We start from the raw sequence: 17,708 nt of genomic DNA on the forward strand, positions 1-17,708 counted from the left end.
CACCAGTATCTCAAAGGCCCAGAAATGGAATTCTCCTGCACATCTCCATTGAACTCTGATTTTAGCATAAGTTCTTACATCCCCACTGGGTACATGGGGCCTGGCCTAACCCAAAGTCTTGTTTATTTTTGAAAGCCATACAGTCTTGTTAAAAGTTGGTAGAGCATCCTGATTCATGGCAAGGATCACTGGGAAAAGAAGAGGCATAGAACTTGTATTCATCATAGGACCCATCAACATATGTAGTGGCCTATTGGGCCTCCCTTAGCCCACTGCCTGACCATAAGGTCCTTGGTAAATAGCCAATCAATCTACTCATTTGAGATGCTGTGTTTGGGTAAACATATCCTTTGATCTCTCTTTGCCCAGATAGTCCAGGAGTGGTTACTAGATTACCATTTTTACATCACTCTCTCTTCTGGTCAATTATTGCTATCTTTAAACATGAAGACCAACTTTCTAAGTCTCTAAGTTCTCTTCAGGTCACAGGGCCAAGTGGTCCTCACAGTTCTGGATTCTTTTTCTTTAAATCATGAGTCTCAGTAAATCACTGCATCATAGGCTGAACATCAGTTTCAGAAACATTAGAACTAGCAATAGTCACTGGCGACTCAGCATGCTGGATCTCCAAAAACTTTTGGTTCCGTGGCTCATGAGACTATAAGTAGTAGCCAAGGATTACTTCCCCCCAGCTTTCTCAGACTCCTTCTGTTGGATGTTTAGTTTGACCCACCCACTGGGTGTGTTGACCAGCAAAACAGGAACTAAATAGAAGGACCAATGTTTCCTCTGAGAAATTAAAAGATTATGTAGACAATAAAATAATACTCTCCTAAAGCATACCACAAAGTCTGCTAGCACTTCCTGAGACACATTGGCCTGAATGGTCATGTGCCCTGTGGGACCCTTTGACTCTTGCAAATGACCCAGTAGTACCCCCCTTAGAAAGCCCTGGGGACTCATTAGTGCTCCTTCTAGTAAGGAATTGTGCTTCACTGACCACATTGCTCACTGCACTAACTTTCCAGGGAGAGAGCTACCAGTTTTTGAGTTGGTCAATTAAGATAGTAAGCCAAATTGAAAGTAAAATTAAGTATTTATTCACTTACTGTAAGAGTATAAGCAAGCGTCTAAATAGGAAATGTCCCCAGCTACGCCAGTGTTCCATTTTCTCCCATGGAACAGCTTTGGGTGAAGATCAGATGTGTCAGTGCTGATGGGTGAGGGGAGGAGGAAGATCGTCTCACAACCAGAGGAGCCCCCTCAAAAAGGCTTTTGCTGTTATATAGACCTGGAGGTGAGGTGGGGTAGCAGTGGGAGGGCTAGGAGTATAAAAGTACTGAAAACTGAGTCAGAACTGATAAAAATGTCTACAAGGTCCAATGAAGCATGGTCTATGTAGAGGCACATGAACAGTACAGTGTCTCAGCTGAATCCTCCCCACATAAGAATGCCTCAGAATTGAGGCACCTGGACTAAGAATGCAGATATTGTCAGCCAAGATGGGCCTTAGTCTATGACTGCAGCTACCTCCAATGTCTGCAGTGCCACAGGCTGTGCATCAAGTCTCGTGTGAAGTCTGCAGATTTCCCCACGACAACTGCCAGATAAAACCTTTGTGATTGTCTAAGATTGGGCCTGAAGGATCACACATACCATTTTTGCCGTTGTCAATGCCTCAGTGTAAACACATATACATATCCATGTACATGTACATATAATGCATTAGTACTTGCATTAGTGCTTTCTCATTTCCTTCAGTTAGGTTCATTTCTTTAGATTAGTTTCAGTTTTAGTTCCCATTCTTATCTTTTGTGATTTAATTTTTTGTTGAGATATAATTGACATATAACATTATATTTGTTCCCAGTGTATGACATAATGATTTGGTATATGTATATATTGTGAAATGATCACCGCAGTAAGTCTAGTTAACATCCATCACCACATATAGTTACAGTTTTTTTCTTGTGCTATGGGCTTTTAAGATCTACTTTCTTAGCAACTTTCAGATATACAATACAGTACTATTAACTATAGTCACCATGCTGAAGATTACATTTCCAGGACTTATTTATTTTATAGCTGGAAATCTGTATGTTTTTTTTACCTTTTAAACACCTTCACCCATTTCTCCCATCCTCTACCCCTTGCGTCTGGCAATCACCCATCTTCTCTCTATCTATGAGTTTGTGTTTTTTTCTTTCTTTCTTTTTTTCTTTAGATTCCACATATAAATGAACTCAGATGGTATTTGTCTTTCACTGTCTGACTTACTTCACTTAGCATAGTGCCCTCAAAATGCCTTCATGTTGTCGCTAATGCAGGATTTCCTTCTTTTTTATAGCTGGATAATATTCCATTGTGTATATATACCACATTTTCTTTATTCATTTCTCTGTCGATGAACACTTAGGTTGTTTCCATGTCTTGCCTATCATAAATAATGCTGCAGTGAACACGGGGGTTCAGATATCTTTTCAGTTAGTGTCTTTATTTCCTTTGCAAAAATACCCAGAAGTGAAATTGCTGGATCTCGTGGTAGTTCTATTTTTAATTTTTTGAGGAACCTCCATACTATTTTCCTTAGTGGCTGAACAAATTTACATTCCCACCAAGAGTGCACAAGGGTTCCCTATGCTTCACATCCTCACCAATTTCTTGTCTTTTTTATAATAGCCATTCTAACAGGTGTGAGGTGATATGTCATTGTGGTTTTAATTTGCATTTTCTTGATGATTAATGATGTTGAGCAGCTTTTCCTGTACCTGTTGGCCATTTGTATGTCTTCTAAGAAAAAGTGTCCCTTCAGATCCTCTCCCCATTTCTTAATAGGATTGTTTGTTTTTTTGCTATTGAATTGTATGAGTTCTTTATATGTTTTGAATATTAACCCCTCATCAGATATATGATTTGCAAATATTTTCTCCCATTCTTTAGGTTGCCTTTTCATTTTGCTGATGGTTTCCCTTGCTGTACAGACGCTTTTTAGTTTGATGTAGTCCCACTTGTTTATTTTTGCTTTTGTTGCCTTTGCTTTTGGTGTCAAATCCAAAAAATCAGTGCCAAGACCTATATCAAAGAGCTTACCACCTTTGTTTTCTTCCAGGAGTTTTATGGTTCCTGGTCTTATGTTCAAGTCTTTGATCCATTTTGAGTTTATTTTTGTGTGTGGTATAACATAGATGTCCAGTTTCATTCTTTTGCATGTGGCTGCTCAGTTTTCCTAGCACCATTTATTGAAGAGACTCTCCCTTCCCCATTGTATATTCTTGACTCCTTTGTTGCAAATCAATTGACTGTATATGTATGGGTTTATTTCTGGGCTCTCTATTCTGTTCCATTGATCTATGTGTCTTTTTTATACCAATACCGTGTTGTTTTGATTACTGTAGCTTTGTAAGGTAGTTTGAAATAGGAAATGTGATGCCTCCAGCTTTGTTCTTATTTCTTAACATTGCTTTGGTTATTTGGGGGTCTTTTGTGATTCCATACAAATTTTAGGATTGTTTGTTCTGTTTCTGTGAAAACAGAAATTGAAAATTTGATAAGGATTGCGTTGAATTTGTAGATTGCTTTGGGTAGTAGGACATTTTAACAATGTTAATTCTTGCAATCCATGAGTGTGGAATATCTTTCCATTTATATGTCTTCTATTTCTTTCATCCATGTCTTACACTTTTCAGTGTACAAGTCTTTCACCTACTTAGTTAAATTTTTTATAGGTATTTTATTCTTTTTGATGCAATTGTAAGTGGGATTGTTTTCTTATTTTCTCTTTCTGATAGTTTGTTATTATTGTATAGAAACATAATTGATTTTTGTATTTTGATTTTGTATCTTGCAACTTTACTGAATCATTTATTAGTTCTAACAGTTTTTGGTGGAGTCTCTAGGGTTTTCTATGTATAATACCACATCATCTGCAAAAAGAGACAGTTTTACTTCTTCCTTTCCAATTTAGATGCCTTTTATTTCTTTTTCTTGCTTAATTGCTCTGGCTAAGACTTCCAATACTCTGTGGAATTAATATGGTGAGAGTGGGCAATCCTGATTTTAGAGGAAAAGCTTTCAGCTTTTCACCATTGAGTATGATGTTAGCTTCAGCTTTTCACCATTGAGTATGATGTTAGCTGTGGGCTTTTCATATATAGCCTTTATTATGTTGAGGTACTTTTCCTCTCTATCCACTTTGTTAAGAGTTTTTATCATGAATAGATGTTGAATTTTGTCAAATGCTTTTTCTGCATCTATTGAGATGATCATATGATTTTTATCCTTCATTTTTCTAGTGTGGTGTATCACATTGATTGATTTGCGCATGTTAAACCATCTTTGCATCCCTGGAATAAATCCCACTTGATCATGGTTTATGATCCTTTTAAAGTGTTATTAAATTTGGTGTCCTAATATTTTGTGGAAGACTTTTGCATCTATGTTCATCGTGGTTATTGGCCTACAATTTTCTTTTCTTTTAGTGTCCCTGTCTGATTTTGGTATCAGGGTAATGCTAGCCATGTGAAATGTGTTTAGAAGTGTTCCCTTCTCTTCTTTTTTTGAGAGTTTGAGAAGGCTTGGTATTAATTCTTCTTTAAATGTTTGGTAGAATTCACCAGTGAAGCCATCTGGTCCTGAACATTTGTTTGTTGAGAGGTTTTGATTACTGATTCAATTCTTACTAGTAATTGATCTGTTCATATTTCTGTTTCTTCATGATTCAGTCCTGTCAGGTTGTATGTTTCTAGGATTTTATTTACTTCTTCTAAGTTATCTAACTTTTGATGTATAATTGTCCATAATAGTCTGTATTTAGTAGTATAAAGTAGTAGTAAATAGTAGATTCGTAGTAGTATATAGTAGATCCTTTGTATTCCTGTAGTATCAGTTGTAATGTCTCCTCTTTCATTTCTGATTTTATTTTTTGAGTCTTCTCTCTATTTTTCTTGGCAAATATAGCTAAAGGTTTGTTTATTTTGTTTATCATTTCAAAAAAACAGCTCTTAATTTCATTAATCTTTTCTATTATCTTTTTAGTCTCTATTTCATTTATTTCCACTCTAATCTTTATTATTTCCTTTCTTCTATTAACATTGGGCTTAGTTTGTTCTTCCTTTTCTAAATCTTTGAGGTGTAAAGTTAGGTTGTTTATTTTAAAACTTTCTTGTTTCTTAATGTAGGCATGTATTGCTATGAACATTCCTCTTAGAACTGCTTTTGCTACGTATCATAAGTTTTAGTACGTTGTATTTCCATTTTCATTTGTCTCAGGGTATTTTTTGATTTCTCTTTTGATTTGTTCTTTGATCCTTTGGTTTTTTAGTAGCATATTGTTTAATCTCCACATATTTGTGAATTTTCCAGTTTTTTTCTTGTCATTGATTTCTAGTTTCATATCATTGTGGTTGGAAAAGATGCTTGACATAAATCCAGTCTTCTTAAATTTATTAACTTGTTTTGTGGGCTAACATATGATCTATCCTGGAGAATGTTCCATGTGTGCTTCAGAAGAACATGTATTCTGTAACTTTTGGATGGAATATTCTGTATATGACTATTAAGTCCATCTGTTCTAATCCGTTGTTTAGGTTCAATTTTTCTTATTGATTGTCTGTCTGGATGATCTATTCATTGATGAAGGTGGGGTCGTAAAGTCCCTTACTCTTAACGTATTAATGTATTGGTGTCTATTTCTTCCTTTAGGTTTGTTAATATTTGTTTCATATATTTAGGTGCTCTTCAGTTGGCTACATAAATATTTACAAATGTTGTATCCTCTTGTTGGATTGACCTCTTTCTCATTGTATAATGATCTTCTTTAGGCTTAAACTCTATTTTGTCTTATATAAGTATAGTTATCCCAGATTTCTTTTGGTTTCCATTTAACTTTATTTTTTTGAAATATGTGGAATCTGAACCCCTTTCCAAAAGCAAAAAATATCCAAAAAATTATATTTGGGAGAGTATCATTCCTTCTTGAGTCCTTCCCTTCCACTCCTCAGTCCTCCCCCTCATGGTTGGTAACCAACTACATTTTCTTCTGATATCTTCCCTATGATTCATTTTGTAAGGTAAATATCCCTTATTTTGTCTTTCTTTCTATATATTTTTCTTTATTTCCCATTCCTGCTGCCCAAAGGGTAACATACTATTTATCCCTTTTTAGGCTTTTTTTTTTTTCACCCAACATTATCTCCTGGAAATCCTTCCATGTCAGTTTGTACAGATCTTTTTCATTCTTTTGCAGCTGTATGTACAACTGTTTATGCCACATTATTTACCATAATTTGTACTATCCCATAGTTGATAGTATTTACCTTAGTTTATTCAGCCAGTTTCCTATGCTTGATCGTTTAAGTAGGTTTGAATATTTTGCAGTTATGCAAAAAGGTATAATTGTAACCTTTTAAATATGTATTTTCATTGTTTTGTCTATGAATTTGTATTAACCTCAAGTTAAATAAGTCAAGAAAACAAGAGACTAATATAAAGTATATTTAATTCCTAGAAATAGTTATGAAACAATGAGACAATTTCAACACAGACCCAATAAAAGTCTTCTCTCCATTTTCATGTAAGGTCTTTCATTTATGATAATTTATAAATAACTTTATAAAAATAGAGAGAATGCTGCTGTATGCTTGTTATAAATTTGAAATCTATGGGCCAGCCACAGTGGCCTAATGATTAAGTTCAGTGCACTCCACTTTTGCAGCCTGGGTTCAGTTCCTGGGCATGGACCTACACTGCTCTGTTACTGCTAACATGCTGTGCTGGCAGCCCACATACTAAAAAACAGAGGAATATTGGCACCAATGTTAGCTCACAGCAAATAATCCTCAGGAAAAACAAAAACAAATTTGAAATCTAGAGATTTCACAATATATCTGTTTTTCTATTTAGTGAACAAACTACATCTGTTTATTTGGCTCGTGGTAAAGTACCAAATGAAAATCTTATACCTAAGAATCAAAATCCAAATGCAAGTAAAGAAACAAAGAACTCTTCTAGGGGAAAGACTTACTACTAAGTATAACAGTTATAGATATATTTGAATTTCTAATTTTATTTTTAAAAGACAACTTTATTAAAGTTTGATTGAAATACAAATAGCTGTACATAATTACTGTGTACAACTTGATGAGTTTGTAGGTAAGTATACACTGTGAAACCATCACCACATTCAATGCCATAAACATCAGCTCCAAAAGATTCCTCCTACTCTCTCTATTTGTTTTTACTTTTATATCGATTTTTTTATAATCACAATACTTAACCAAATCAGCAAAATTTTAAGTTTATAATGCAGCATTCTTAACTATAGGTACAATGCTGTACAGTAGATCTCTGGGACTTATTCATCTTACATAACTGCAACTTTGTGCCCTTTGACTGGCACCTCCCCATTTCACCCTCCCTCAGCCCCTGGTAACAACCATTCTACTCTCTGCTTCTATGAGTTTGACTATTTTAGATTACTCATATAAGTGAGATCATATAGTATTTCTCTTTCTGTGTCTGGCTTATTTTATTTAGCATAATGTCCTCCAGGTCCATTCATGTTATTACAAACGACAGGATTTCCTTCTTTTAAAGACTGAATAATATTCCATTGTATGTAAATAACATATTCTCTTTATCCATTAGTCTGTTGAGGGACATTTAGGTTACTTCCATGTCTTGGTTATAAACATAATGCTGCAATAAACATAAGAATGCAAGTACCTCTTCAAGGTCCTGATTTCAATTTCTTTGGATATATATCCAGAAGTGGGATTGCTGAATAATATGGTAATTCTATTACTAATTTTTTGAGGATACTCCATACTCTTTTTCATAGCAGCTGCACCAATTTACTTTCCTACAAACAGTGTACAAGAGTTCCCTTTTCACTACATCCTTGCCAACACTTATCTTTTGCTTTCTAAATTGTTATTATTAAAGCCATCCTAACAGGTGTGAGGTGATATCTCATTATAGTTTTGATTTGCATTCCTCTGATGATTAGTGGTGTTGAATATCTTTTCATCTACTTGTTGGCTATTTCCATGTCTTCTATGGAGAAATGTCTATTCATTTCCTTTGCCCATCTTTTAATAAGGTTATTTGTTTTCTCTTTTTTTGTTGTTGTTTTTTTTATTTTATTTATTTTTTTATTTTTATTTTTTCATAAGGAAGATTGGCCCTGAGCTAACATCTGTGCCAATTCTCCTCTTTTTGCTTGAGAAAGATTGTTGCTGAGCTAACATCTGTGCCCATCTTCCTCTACTTTATATTGGGACACCATCACAGCATGGCTTGATGAGTGGTACGTCAGCCTGTGCCCAGGATCTGAACCCACGATCCCTGGGCCGCCAAAGCAGAGCATGCAAACTTAACCACTATGCCGCCAGGCCAGCCCCTATTGAGTTGTAGGAGTTTGTTATATATTTTGGATATTAACCACCTATCAGGTATATGGTTTGAAAATGTTTTCTCCCATTCTGTAGGTTGTCTTTTCACTCTGTTGATTTCTCTTTTCTTTTTTTTTTTTTTTTTTTTTTGCCATGCAGAAGCTTTTTACTTCGATGAAATCCCAGTTGTCTATTCTTGCTTTTGTTGCCTGTGCTTTTGGTGCCATATCCAAGAAATTATTGCCAAGACCAATGACGAGAAGCTTTTTCACTATGTTTTATTCAAGAACTTTTAGTTTCAAATGTTACATTTAAGTCTTTAATCCATTTTGAGTTGATTTTTTTGTTTGGTGTAAAATAACAGTGTAACCTCATTCTTTTGCATGTGGTTGTCCAGTTTTCCCAGCACCATTTATTGAAGAGACTATCTTTTCCCCATTGTACGTTCTTGGCTTCTTTGTCAGAAATTAACTGACATTTATGCATGGGTTTATTTCTGGGTTCTTTATTCCATTCCATTGATTTATGTGTCTGTTTTTATGCCAATACCAAACTGTTTTGATTACTATAGCTTTGTAATATAGCTTGACATCAGGAAGTGTGATGCCTCCAGCTTTGTTCTTCTTTCTCAAGATTGCTTTGGCTATTTGGGGTCTTTTGTGATTCCATACAAATTTTAGCATTGTTTGTTCTATTTCTGTGAAAAATGCCACAGGAAATTTGAAAGGGATTGCATTGAATCTATAAATTGCTTTGGGTACTATTTAACAATATTAATTCTTCCAATTCATAAGCATGGAATAGCTTTCCATTACTTGTGTCTTCTTCAATTTCTTTAATCAATATCTTATAGTTTCAGTGTACAGATATTTAACCTCCTTGGTCAAATTTATTCTTAGATATTTTTTGATGCAATTGTAAGTGGGATTGTCTCCTTAATTTGTCTTTCTGATAGTTCATTATTAGTGTATAGAAATGCAACCGATGTTTTTTTTGTGTGTGAGGAAGATCAGCCCTGAGCTAACATCCATGCCAATCCTCCTCTTTTTTTTTTTTTTTTGTGAGGAAGATCAGCCCTGAGCTAAAATCCATGCTAATCCTCCTCTTTTTGCTGAGGAAGACCGGCTCTGAGCTAACATCTATTGCCAATCCTGCTCCTTTTTTTCCCCCAAAGCCCCAGTAGATAGTTGTATGTCATAGTTGCACATCCTTCTAGTTGCTGTACGTGGGACGCGGCCTCAGCATGGCCAGAGAAGCGGTGCATGGGTTGCGCCCAGGATCTGAACCCAGACCACCAATAGCGGAGCACATGCACTTAACTGCTAAGCCATGGGGCCGGCCCAATCCTCCTCTTTTTGCTGAGGAAGACTGGCCCTGAGCTAACATCTATTGCCAATCCTCCTCCTTTTTTTTTTCCCCAAAGCCCCAGTAGATAGTTGTATGTCATAGTTGCACATCCTTCTAGTTGCTGTATGTGGGACGCCTCCTCAGCATGGCCAGACAAGCGGTGCATCGGTGCATGCCCAGGATCTGAACCCGGGCCGCCAGCAGTGGAGCGTGCACACTTAACCACTAAACCACAGGGCCGGCCCTGCAACTGATTTTTGTATATCGATTTTGTATGAAGTAACTTTAATGAATTCATTTGTTAGTTCTAACAGTTTTTTGGTGGAATCTTAAGGGTTTTCTATGTATAATATCATGTTATCTGCAAATAGAGACAGTTTTACTTTCTCCTTTCCAAATTGGCTGCCTTTTTTTTTTCTTGCCTAATTTCTCTGGCTAAGACTTCCAATACCATGTTGAATAAAAGTGGTGTGAGTGGGCATCCTTGTCTTGTTCCTGATGTTAGAGGAAAAGCTTTCAGTTTTTCACCATTGAGTATGATGTTAGCTGTGGGCTTGTCATGTATAGCCTTTATTATGTAGAGGTGCATTCCCTTTATACTCACCTTTTTGAGAGTGTTTATCATGAATGGATGTTGAATTTTGTCAAATGCTTTCTCTGCACATATTAAGATGATTACATGATCTCACTTTAAATCAAAAGCTAGCGATGATTAAGCTTAGTGAGGAAGGCAAGTTGAAAGCTAAGATAAACTGAAATCTAGGCCTCTTGCACCAGTTAGCCAAGTTGTGAATGGAAAGGAAAAGTTCTTGAAGGAAATTAAAGTTTTACTCCAGTGAACACACAAATGATAAGAAATCAAAAGAACCTTACTGCTGATATGGAGAAACTTTCAGTGGTCTGGATAGAAGATCAAACAAGCTACAACATTCCCTTAAGCTAAAGCCTAATTCAGAGCAAATCCCTAAATCTCTTCAATTCTGAGAGAGGTGCAGAAGCTGCAGAAGAAAAGTTTGAAGCTAGCAAGGGTTGGTTCATCAGGTTTAAGGAAAGAAATCATCTCCATAACATAAAAGTGCAAGGTGAAGCAGCAAGTGCTGATGTAGAAGCTGCAGCAAGTTATCCAGAAGATCTAGCCAAGACAATTAATGAGCGTGGCTACACTAAACAACAGATTTTCAATGTAAACAAAACAGCCTTCTATTGGAAGAAGATGCCATCTAGGACTTTCATAGCTGGAGAGGAGAAGTCAATGCCTGGCTTAACAGCTTCAAGGCTGACTCTCCTGTTAGGGTCTAATGCAGCTGGTGACTTTAAGTTGAAGCCAATGCTCATTTACCATTCCAAAAATCCTAGGGCCTTTAACAATTATGCTAAATCTACTCTGCCTGTGCTCTATAAATGGAAAAACAAAACCTGAATGACAACACATCTGTTTACAACATGGTTTACTGAATATTTAAACCCCCTGTTGAGAGACCTAGCTCTCAGAAAAAAAGATTCCTTTCAAAATGTTACTGCTCATTGACAATGCACCTGGTTACCCAAGAGCTCTGATGGAGATGTACAATGAGATTAATGTTGTTTTCATGCCTGCTAACACAACATCCATTCTGCAGCCCATGCATCAAAGAGTAATTTCAACTTTCAAGTCTTATTATTTACGAAATATATTTTGTAAAGCTATAGCTGCCATAGATAGTGATCCCTCTGATGGATCTGGGCAAAGTCAATTGAAAACCTTCTGAAAAGGGTTCTCTATTCTAGATGCCATTAAGAACATTTGTGATTCATGGGAAGAGGTCAAAATATCAACATTAACAGAAGTTTGGAAGAAGTTGATTCCAACCCTCATGGATGACTTTGAGGGGATCAAGACTTCAGTGGAGGAAGTCACTGCAGATGTGGTGGAAACAGCAAGAGAACTAGAATTAGAAGTGGAGCCTGAGGATGTGACTGAATTGCTGCAATCTGTGTTAAAACTTTTTTAACATATGAAGAGTTGCTTCCTATGGATGAACAAAGAAAGTGCTTTCTTGAGATGGAATCTACTCCTGGTGAAGATGGTGTGAAGATTGTTGAAATGACAATAAAGGATTTAGAATATTACATAAACTTAGTTGACAAGGCAGCGGCAGGTTTTGAGAGGATTGACTCCAATTTGGAAAGACGTTCTCTAGGCAGAATGCTATCAAACAACATTGCATGCTACAGAGGAATCATTCATGAAAGGAAAAATCAAACGATGCAACACACTTTGTTGTTATCTTATTTTAAGAAATAGCCACAGGGGCCAGCCTGGTGGTGCAAGCAGTTAGGTGCACAAGCTCTGCTTCGGTGGCCAGGGATTTGCAGGTTCAGATCCCGGGCGTGCACCAATGCACCGCTTGTCAAGCCACGCTGTGGCGGCATCCCATATAAAGTAGAGGTAGATGGCCTGGATGTGAGCTCAGGGCCGATCTTACTCAGCAAAAAGAGGAGGATTGGCAACGGATGTTAGCTCAGGGCTGATCTTCCTCACAAAAAAAACAAAAGAAATTGCCACAACCACCCCACCTGTAGCAACCACCGCCCTGATCAGTCAGCAGCCATCAACATTGAGGCAAGAGCATCCACCAGCAAAGATTACGACATTCTAAAGGCTTAGATGATGATTAGCACTTTTTAGCAATAAAGTTTTTTTAAATTAAGGCATGTACATTATTTTTTAGACATAATGCTTTTTTGCACACTCAATAGACTACAATATAGTTTAAACATAACTTTTATATGCACTGGGAAACCAAAATTTCATGTGGCTCGCTTTATTGCAATATTTGCTTTATTGTGGTGGTCTGGAACTAAATCTGCAGTGTCTCTGAGGTCTACCTATACAGTGTATCAGCTGATTCCTCTCCCTTTCACAAGGAGGCCTGTGATGAAGGCACCTCGTATAGGAATGCAGAATGCGTAAGAGCATGGTGTGGAGGAACCTTATTCCTTGACTGCATCTACCTCCAGTGTCTGAAGCTCACCAGCTATGCATCAAATTTGGTGTGGGGTGAGAAGTGTTTCCCCCCATGAGACCTCCCAGGTAGAGATTTTGTAACTTTCTATGCTTGGTCCTAAAATATTGAACACAGGATTTTGTCCTGGACTTGGACTCCTATATATACATACATATACACATGCATGCACGTATACATATACATATTCTTACACACACATACATATGCACATATACGTGCATATACACATGCACAAACATATTTAGAAATCATGAGTTCTCATGGACACCTTCAACTTCAGTCCACCTCCGCCGGGCATTTCCTTGCCTTCCTCCATTTCATGTGTGCATGTCCTTTCTTCCACTGTGTGAATCCTGACTCTGAATAACATGACACATTTACTCATTTGCTCCAACTTGTTATGCTTCTAAAATTGTTTTGGAATTGCTTAGCACATAAATCTAGAAAAAACAAGCCTACTGAAAATATTTTGCCATATGTTTACAGCCTCTTCTCCACACTCGCCCATGAATGAGGGTATGTGTCAAATACTGTATTGATGAGTTACTTTCATTAGTGGTTTTTTTTCTTTCAGTAGGTTCATTTCTTTAAGTTTGCTTCCAATTTTGGTTCCTCTTTTGTGATTTAATTTTATTTTTGAAATATGTGGAAGCTGAATGTACTTTCAAAAGTAAAAAATATGCAAAAAAAGCATGCTTAGAAGAGTGCCATTTCTTCCCCAGTTTGCTCTCTTTCATCTTGTATGTAACCAACTACATTGTTTCTTGATATCTCATTTGTGTTTCATTTTGTACAGCTAAGTATCTAATTCATTTTCTCGCTCTCTTTTTTTCTTATTTCTTATTTTCTTATTTACCCTCCTTCCTTAAATAAATGGTACCATACAAGTTTTCCCCTTTTGAGTTTGTTTTTTTTTCACTTAATATTATCTCCTGGAAATCCCTCCAAGTCAGCTTATAGAGATTCCTTTCATTCCTTTCACATCTCTATGTATAGTTCTTTGTACCACATTATTTACTATCATTTACATAGTTTATAGTGTGTATATTAGCTTATTCATCCAATCTTCCATGTTTGAACATTTATGTACAATTACAAATAATGCTGTAATTAATAAATTGTACATATGCATTTTCACTGGTTAGTCTATGAAGTCTATATGATCTATAAAGTATAAATAACCCAAGAGAAATAGAGACTAATATAAACTATATATAATGCCTAGAAATGTTTGTGAAATAATGAGAAAGCTTCAACACACATCTGTTAAAACTCTTCTCACAATAACCATGTCAGATCTAGTATTATGGTAATTTAGTTCTAACTGCATAAAAATGAGAATGTTGCTGTACACTTATAAATTTGAATTATAGAGATATCATAATAGATCTATTTTTCTATTTAGTGGACTAAATATATCTTTTATGTAGCTCATGATAAAGTACAAAATGAAAATCTTATGCTTGAGCATCAAGAATCAATGTCAAAAACCCAAATGCAAATAAAGAAACAAAGAGCTTCTATAGAGAAAAGACTCACTCATAAGCACAGTAATAATAGACAACTTTAAATTATTTTAAATTAATTACATCTAAAGATCTTTTTCTTTGGTTCATGAATCTGTATTTTACTATAAATTTCATAAAAATTTTACATTTTGATCTGAAGTATAAATAGCCTAAGGTAACTACAGAACAAATGCTAAAGTATTCATAACTTTTGGTTAATATTTCTGGTTGTAATACTGTTTCACAGCCATGGGTCATGCAATCAGTATCCACCAAAGCCAATAACGGGGCAATAATTGTCTTTCAAAGGATATGTACCTTTCAGCCAACTCCAAGATGTTAGGAGTCCAGAAGCCCAACTTAATCCACTGTCCTATGCAGTTGCCTTCTTCCAAAGACTCCAATTGGTGAGGAGAAGTTGCTGACACCTGTAACTTAAATGCAGATCACAGGGACCAAGGGGAAGAGTGACCTGGGAGGCCTATTTGATGGACTCCAGAACATTCTCTTGGTTGAAAATCCACTCAAATGTAGAGACCTTTTTGGTAAATTAACAGATAGTTGCAATCAGGGTCCTGTTGAGGGGAAAGTGAGAGTGCAAGTTCAGAATAGTCCCACGGATTTCCCACCCTCTTTTGTATTTGTTGGGACTGAGAGGGACAAACGTTGGGCAGTTGTCTCTTCTGGACTAAGACATATTGCCCCTTCCCAAGGATTTCACTTGGATACAAGGTCCTTGCACTGTGTCTATATTAATGACCCAGCTGTGTTGCTGAATGTGGGTCAACATAGCATCTAGTCCTTGTTGGGTAGTGCCCTTGCCTGGGCCCACCAGGAGGTTGGCATCAATATAGTGGAAGGCAAGTGCTCCATGCTGGGAGTGGAACTTTTTCCAGCTCGTGGCCTTGTGGAAGGACATTAAAGGTGTATTGCAACCAACTACACATAAGGCAAACTGATCCTGATCATCTCAGTGGACAGGGATGCTGAAAACGGCATTTACAATATGATATACACTTCCTACCTACCTACCTACAATACAATATGACTTCCTACCTACTTCCCTCAGCTTGGGCAATTGCCTTTGTGGCAGTCACACTGTCAGGCAACACCAGTGTCCTGGGCTGTACCACAACATTAAGCCAGCTATAGTCAATTGAGTTTATAGGCACCCAAGGCCATATGCACAGGTTGACTTTATTGAATGGAGAAATAGTCTCATGGAGATCTTTGGCTTAGTTAAACTCAGCAATGAGGGCAATAATTTCTTTTCTCCTCCAGGTAGTTGTTTTTGGAGACAAATCTCTAGGCATTGGTAGTCTGGTAGGTTTACAGTCTTCCACATGCCCCACTAAAATGACCCAAACTGGAGCAGTGCTTGGCTTGGGGCTGATGCGAGTTGGAATTCACATATTTACTAATAATGCATTTGATAGTGAAGGCTATAAAAATGGAAGTTTATAGTGCCCCGAAGGCACCCACTCACAGTCAGTTCTGGGTGTCAGACAGCATTAACTTTTTCCCTCATTGTGGTATCAGAGTTGTGGAGATCACAGTCACTGGTAAACTAGTATCCAAATGGCCCACTTTATGCAATTTCTCCCCATTGCCTCTTTGAACTCTGACTTGGCACGCCTCCTCAGATGCCACTGGGGGCATAGGGACCTTGGCCTACCCCTAATCTTGTTTATTTTCCCTCCTTTTTTGGGGGTGTAACATTGGTTTATAACATTGTGTAGGTTTCAGGTGTACAACATTATAAGTCAACCTCTGTATATACTACAGCGTGCTCACCACCAAAAGTGCAGTTTAATCTCCATCACCTTATAATTAACCCCTTTTACTCTTTTCACCCTCCCCTCACCACCCTTCCCCTCTGCTAACCACCAATCTGTTGTCTGCTTCTGTGAGTTTGTTTGTGTTTTATTTTTTATATTCCACGTAGAGCTCTGGGTAAATGTAGGCAGAGTTCTCTGATTCATTTTAAGATCACTGGGAGGGGCAGGGGGAATAGCACTTATATTAGTAATGTCATCACCACTTTGATTCTCATGTGGCTGTGTGTTGGCCCCTCCATGGCTCACCACCTGGCCAGAAGATTCTTGGTGGAAAGTCCATCCATCTCCTCCTTGAGACTCCACTGTTGAGTAACTAGACAATGTTTTCAGTGGCAGGGGACACATCATGTGTGGGCCAACTTTTCAGAAATCAAATGTCATCAAGGAGAGAAAGGCAAGTGTCTCTGGTGTTTGTGTCTCTTCCTCCCCCTGCCCCCTTCCTTGTCCTCCTTGGGCAAATTGGCTGTTGTCAGGGAACTCAGAACCAGGGGGTCTATCGTGACACACTCAGCAAGGTGCCACTTTCCCTTACTAAGTTGACAAGATTATCTTCTTTATGATGGAGGCATACTACCCAAGTCTATATCTATAGTCTCCTCAAGTTGCTGGTAAAGTGAAACTGAGAAATCTGCATTCTTTTTCATTAAACATGAGTTTCAAAAACTCACTGTGTTTTGGCCTGTCCATCAGTGCCAAAGACATGCTTAGAGCTAACAGTGGTCACTGGGTACAACTCAGCCAGCAGTGTCTGCAATGACTTTTGGTGACCAACTACTTTGTGTTCTGGTTTATATTTCCTGTCTTCATTTTGTAAAGGTAAGTATCTCTCTTCACTTTTTTCCCCCTTATTTCCCTTTCTTTCTTACTTAAAAGATAGCATACCAGATATAACCTCTTTCAGGTTTTTTCCACTAAACATTATTTCATAGAAATACCTCCAAGTCAGTTTGTAGGGATCTTTTTCATTCTTTTTATACCTGCATGTACAGCTGTTTGTACCATATTACATCCCATAGATTATATTATCATAGTTTACATATCTTGCTTTAGTCTACCAATCTCCTATGCTTGTACATTTAGGTGGTTTTGAGTATTCTGCAATTACAAATGTTCTCTAATGAATAACCTTGTGCATATGTACTTTTATTGTTTGTTTTATGAATATGTATTAATTGAAAATATTAAAAAACTAAGAAAACTAGAGACTAATATAAAACATATTTGAAACCCAGGAATATTAATGATATGATAAAATATCTTCCATACACACCCATTAAAACTCTTCTCACAGTTTTCAGATCTAACATTATTGTAATTTACTTATAACTTTATAAAAATAAGAGAAAATGATGCTATATACTTGTTATAAATTTTAAATCTAGGGATTTCACAGTAGACCTTTTTTTATTTAGTGAACTAAATGCTTCTTTTTATGCAGCTCAGGATAAAGTACCAGATGAAAATCGTATGCTTGAGCATCAGGACTCAATATCAATATCAGAAACTCAAATGAGGAAACAAAGAACTCACAAAAGGGAAAGTCTTACTAGTAAGTATAAAAATTGCAGATAACTTTAAATTATTTTAAATTAAGCTCATTAGAAGATATTTTTGTTT

The 17,708-nt window shown here is 36.8% G+C and overlaps 1 protein-coding gene across 1 annotated transcript in view; it reads left to right on the forward strand.

The window, feature by feature from the left end:
* CCDC7 (coiled-coil domain containing 7) overlaps window positions 1-17,708 on the forward strand; it is a 403,315-nt gene that overhangs the window by 266,571 nt on the left and 119,036 nt on the right. The window contains 1 exon segment of the mRNA XM_058532824.1: window positions 17,530-17,640. Within this exon segment, the coding sequence (XP_058388807.1) occupies window positions 17,530-17,640 (111 nt within the window).

Source organism: Diceros bicornis, chromosome 36 (assembly GCF_020826845.1).
Source record: "Diceros bicornis minor isolate mBicDic1 chromosome 36, mDicBic1.mat.cur, whole genome shotgun sequence".
Classification (NCBI taxonomy): domain Eukaryota; kingdom Metazoa; phylum Chordata; class Mammalia; order Perissodactyla; family Rhinocerotidae; genus Diceros; species Diceros bicornis.